Source organism: Anolis sagrei, chromosome 6, assembly GCF_037176765.1.
Source record: "Anolis sagrei isolate rAnoSag1 chromosome 6, rAnoSag1.mat, whole genome shotgun sequence".
NCBI classification, from domain to species: domain Eukaryota; kingdom Metazoa; phylum Chordata; class Lepidosauria; order Squamata; family Dactyloidae; genus Anolis; species Anolis sagrei.
Window position 1 is genome coordinate 21,933,113 of NC_090026.1, and position 6,000 is coordinate 21,939,112.

General features: G+C 42.0%; 1 protein-coding gene across 1 annotated transcript in view; it reads left to right on the forward strand.

The window, feature by feature from the left end:
* Positions 1–2,660, forward strand: part of LOC132777937 (excitatory amino acid transporter 2-like) — a 36,069-nt gene extending 33,409 nt beyond the window's left edge. The window contains exon 11 of the mRNA XM_060780491.2: positions 471–2,660. Coding sequence (XP_060636474.1) covers positions 471–572 — 102 coding nt within the window. The 3' untranslated portion in view covers positions 573–2,660. The remainder of the gene's footprint in view (positions 1–470) is intronic.
* Positions 2,661–6,000: the final 3,340 nt, after the last annotated feature.

Below are 6,000 nucleotides of genomic sequence, written 5' to 3' on the forward strand. Positions count from 1 at the left end.
AGATGAGTCCCACCCCCCAGAGTTGGACACAACCTTTACCTTTACCTTAACCAAGATCCCATACCGAATACAACTGATAGCCTTCCAATTAGTGTTTAAAGACTGCAAAGAAAGAGAGTCCACCACCCTCTAAGAAAATCTAGTCTCTAGTGGAATGGCTCTTATAGTTCATAAGTACTCCCTATTGCTCTTTTCTTGCGATTTGAATCCATAAAGTCGTTTTTAGGTCCACAAGAGGTGCAAGTAATAAATATATTTAACTGAGACATGTCAACCAGTACCATATAATGTTTGCACTTAAACTAAACACTTCCTTGTTGCACAAATATTCAAGGCACAGGAGCCTCGGCCAGGAAAAGCCTTGTTTTCTGATCATAGGATTCAGAGCTCTCTTAGCCTTAGAAGTCTAGACACAAAACACAGACACATGTCTGAAAAATAATAATAATACATGCTAACCCTGCTTCTAGCTTCCAGAGAAAGTTGATGCGGCATCACAGTATAGTGAGAGGGATGAAGATGAACTTGTCAGCGATGAAGAGGAAGGAGAAGAGAAGAAAGAAGGCGACTAGATCCCCATTCCCTGCTCACCCTCTTCTCTCCTCCACACACACAAGCTACAATAGTCGCTACCAGCCTCAGCAATGTAGATGATGGGAGCGATCAATGTGTGTGTGTGTCATAATACTGGTATAATTATTATCTCTAGCAATGAGTGAGAAATCCTTGGTTCGAGTCCTACTGCTCCCTCCTCATGGCAGCTAGATCCACATGCTGCCACTGTACATGTGTATGTAGATATATATATATATACACACACACACATAAAACAGAGACTTGTATATATTTTGAATATACCTTTTATAGATTACTTGGGAATGGGAGGTGGGTTTTTAATAACACATGGCCTGTTTTGCCCTTTGTAGAGAAAGGAAACTGATTTGTACCAGGTCAAACGACAGGAGCTGAATACGTTGCTTTTTGGTTCATCTCCCCAGGGTCTCAGGTTGAAAAGGCAAGGCTTTGAAATGGAGATGTCAGGATTAAACGTGTAGATTTTGCTAGGACAGACCCTAATCTGAGGCAGAATTAAGTAGTTGCCTCACACAGCAAATGGAAATGGCTAGGGACCCTGGGAGTTCTGTTCTAAGAAAAAAAATCCTTTTTTTATTCCCATCACCAATGGGTATACTCAACTGCCGGTGTGACCAACTTGTAAATGTCAGAGGGGTACAATCATATCCTTTGTCTCAGGCAACAAAATGCTTGACCTGGCCTGGTGCTTTCCCACTGAATCCCAGTCCTTCTCCAGTCATCAAAACCCCAGGCATGCCATTTGCACTATGGAGGAGTTGAAATTCTGGAGAAGGGGATCATCATGTTGTCTTCTATTCTTCTTTATTGCAGATAATTAAGTGTTCACTTGCCAGGTATTTAACACTGAGTCACAACATCTGCTTAGCACAGGTGTAGCCCTTTGCTCAAATGCGGACAACCGGTTGCCAAAAAGGAATTTATCCATGTGTGCATAGGACCTCTTGTTAACTTAGCCCTAGTAATTTTCACTGTATAGTAGAGTCTCGCTTATCCGACATAAACGGGCTGGCAGAACGTCAGATAAATGAAAATGTTGGTTGATACAGAGTCTCATAGTGTTACTCATCCAATACGGCGCTAGACACCTAGAATACTAACAACAGGGACTCAAATCAAATCATTTATTTCAGTCATGGACCATCACAGGAAATTAAAAGTCACATTTTCGTATGAACTTGGTGCATTTAGTACATTTAAAATGTAAATATAGAAAAGAAAAAGAAAGAAAATAAAAACTCCGGGGATGGGGAGCACAAGGGGTAGAACAACAGGGGAAAGGAGAAGAAGTAATTATATGAATTATAGAGATTTTTTAATGAAACAAATATAAATGCAATAAAATATTTAAAAAATAAAAATAAAATGTAAATATAAATACTGAAGCACAATAGGGGGTGAGGGAGCAGAAGGGGAAACAGGGCAAAAATATACAATGCACAGGTCTGCACAAATTATAGAATCAAGGAAGATGATTACTGGTTAATCAAAGGGTTAAGGCAAGGCTTCTAGAGCAGCCCAGCAGGAAGTGCCCGGATGCGGAAGAGGAGCGTGGAAGGAGAGAGGGTGCTTCCACTTCTGCTTCTGTTCCTGCCTCTTTTCCCCCTTTCCTCCTTCTTTCTTCTCTTGCCTCTTTCTCTTATTGAGAATGGAGAGAAGGTCTGGGAGTGCTCATTTAATTGAAGAGGAAATGCTGGAGGAAAAGGGGGGCATCGGATAAGAGTGTCAGATAAGACAGAATGTCGGATAAGTGAGGATAGGATAAGCGAGACTCTACTGTATCTGAAATCGGAGCCACCGAAAGAGTGAAAACATTCATGAAGTTTGGCAAAATCCTATAGCCTGTTGGCTTACCAAATGTTTACTAATGTGTACTTTCACACTTTGTAAATAGTTGTCTGTATTCAGCTCCACCCTTAGTCTATTTATTCATATTCTCTAAAGGTAGTGGAAGAAATGGAGTTTGGGGGGGGGGGGGGGACTGAAAATCATTGGTTTCTTCCAAAGATTCACGCAAATGTTCAGTGCTCTGAGAGTATAGGAGAATATACTGTATAAATACTGAGTATTGTTGATATTGTTATTGTCGTATCTAACCATCTATCTCTTCACAGGTAAAATAGGAATTCTGTTTAATGCCCTAAAAAGAAATGATTCCAGTTCAGCTTTGTGCTGTCCTTCAAAACACAAATATGCCCATCCAAATTTTTCTTGAAAACTTCTGGGGAAAGAAATTTCATATTGTTGGTACATGGCACTGTCAAAATTTCCCTTTATCACTTGCCCAGTCAGCCTTAGCACCAAATGTTCATGCAATGAAGCCACGGCCTTGGAGGGCAGATATGAGGGAGGCAGAGCACACATCCCTCTCTGCCGTACAGTCTGTCCTTTTCTCTGAAACTGCTCAGAGAAATCTATATAGCTGCCAAAATTGAAATAAAGTCCAGCTAGCTACAAATCCAGTTTGGGTTCTATAGGTGAGAATGGAAAGAAGCACCATTTTGTCCTTTGTGTCAGATAATGGGAAGTACTTTTCTGCCCATTTTTAACACCGATCACTTTGGGAATGTCTTTGAATCTTCCGACAGTAGCACAAATTCATTTCACATGGGTGAAGTACAAGCACAAGTGCAGCAGAAGGATTTTTCTGGCTATTTGTTGTCTGTATTGTTAAAGGCTTTCATGGCCAGAATCACTGGGTTGTTGTGAGTGTTCCAGGCTGTATGGCCATGTTCCAGAAGCATTCTCTCCTGACGTTTTTCCTGCAACTATGGTAGGCATTCTCAGAGGTCAGACCTCACAGCCTTTGAGGATGCCTGCCATAGATGCAGACGAAACATCAGGAGAGAATGCTTCTGGAACATGGCCATACAGCCTGGAAAACTCACAACAACCCATAATTGTTGTCTAACAGTAAGCAAAACCCTCTTGCCAGAGCTTTGCACTTCTTTGCTCCGGTCTCTGCTCTGCAGCAATTGCAACTGCTTTTGCTGAGAGCCTAGCATAACATTTGCGCATCTCACAACCTTATTGTAGCCCATGTCTGGGTTTGTTCAGGACAGGGATCTGGAAGAGGTTCAACACATTGGTTCTAATCTAGTGTGTGTAGCGGCAAGAGGAGGTTGTGCCCATCCCTGGAGAGGTGGAAGAGAGAGAGACAGAACAGATTGAAGAGAGCTGGTGGGGGGAGGCAAAGAAGGAGAGACCGTCTGTTGGGCTTAAGAAGCAGAAAGCCAGGAATTTAATCAATGTCTAGGGACAGGCCAGAGGCAATGACGCAAAGGAGAACTGCACCAATATGGAATTCAACTTCTTGGCGTAATCCTGCGCAATGGCTGCTGGCGTGGTGCTTTCCTTTTCCTTGCAGTCTAGTGAAAGGGAAGCTGAGTTGTGCGTGGATGTGCGTGCAAATATAAAACTAAGCCAGAAAATTGTGCGTGTGCAGTTCCTTTTTTTTGCATTGACGTTATGTGTGAAGTCAGGTTATGTAGAGTCCAGTTGGAGCAAAAAAAAAAGAAGCCAAGTTTTTTTTCCCAACATGGTTAATTTAGCCTTGAATAAAGGAAAGAGGGTTTTGCACTCAATATTTTTCCGAGTTCAGCTCTTGAGCTCCCTAGTAAAGTGGATGTCAATTCCCAATTTTTTTTCATTCAGTTATCATCTGTTCTTCAACCTTGTGTGGCCATCTTGTGTTCACACTGAAAATTGCACATACCATTGAAAGAAATTTCCATGTCAGTAGCGACTTGAGAAACTGCAAGTCGCTTCTGGTGTGAGAGAATTAGCCGTCTGCAAGGATGTTTCCCAGGGGACACCCAGATGTTTTAGCATCTTGTGGGAAGTTTCTCTCGTGTCCCCTCATGGGAAGCTGGAACTTACAGATAGGAGCTCACTCCATCTCGCAGATTCGAACCACCAACCTTCAGGTCAGCAGATCGGCCGGCACAAGGGTTTAACCCATTAAGCTGATGTATACCTGTATTCTGATAATACAGGTATCATTAGTGGAGGGAGTAGGTGTGTTCTTGGGCATTACAGTCAGCCCTGTGTATCCACAGCTGGAAAATATTCCAAAGAAGAGAGCAAAACTTGATTTTTCCATTTTATATAAGGAGCATCGTTTTATGTATATAATGGGACTTGAGCATCCATGGATTTTAGTATTAATGGATGCTCCTGGAACCAAACCCCAGTGGACACAAGGGCTCTCTGTACTTCTTTAACAGAAAATTAGGTACCAGATGCAGAATAGTCAGCCCCACCACCAAAAACAAAAAAACAACAAAATACAGTTTAGCATATCTCAACAAATGTTTTATTCCAAACTAACAATATGCATACATGAAACAAAACACCCAGATTAAATAAGCCTTGAATAAAAAATCAAAAACTTTTTGAAATATCTGGTCATCACTTAAAGCCTTCTTCCAAAATCCATCCAGAGACTACAGTTTCTTCCCACAGCTTCTACTTTGTAATAGTTTGTTTCAGCGGCCAGTTGTGTCGATCTACCGCTTCTTTAACATGCTGGGGATATTGGGTTGCTGCGAGTTTTTTGGGTTGTATGGGCATATTTCAGTAGTATTCTCTCCTGATGTCAGGAAAGAATGCTATTGAAACATGGCCATACAGCCCCAAAAACTCAACAGCAACCCAGGTTTTTTTTTCATGTCAGAAGCAGCTTGAGAAACCACAAGTTGCTTCTGGTGTGAGAGAATTGGCTATCTGCAAGGACGTTGCCCAGGGGACGCCTGGATGTGTTACCATCCTATGGAAGGTTTCTCTCATGTCCCCACATGGGAAGCTGGAGCAGACAGACAGGAGCTCACCCCATCTCGCAGATTCGAACCACCATCCTTCAGGTCAGCAGTTCTGTTGACACAAGGGTTTTAACTCATTGCGCCACGAGAGCTCCTTTGTGCAACCCAGTAGTTCTAGCTAGGAAAGCTTTCAACAACACAATGCTGGGGATAGCTATTTCTCTGTCGATGTATACTCAGTAAGGGATTTTGGGAGCAGTCGCTGTTCAATTTGCTTGTTCTGGCCAACCATACAGGACCAAAGCAGGATTGGCTAGAGCAGAATCCCATTCTTTCCCAGTCCAAGCTTCACTGCATTGGTCACCAAAGATTTGTGTTACTCCAGCCCTCTTTAATTATTCTCTACATGCCAATGCTGCCAAAAATATCCATCTAGACAGCAGACACAGGCAGAGCTATATGGTTGTAAAAATACTTATTTGTTAAAGACAAATTCATTGTCTGAGGCTTTGTTAATCTGGATATGCTTGTAATTATACTGAATGCCACAGATTGCTATTACAATATAGGGAAAGATGTTACCAAATATTGCCAGACCATAGCTCCCAGTGTTCCTCATCACTGAATATCCTGCCTGGGATTGTAA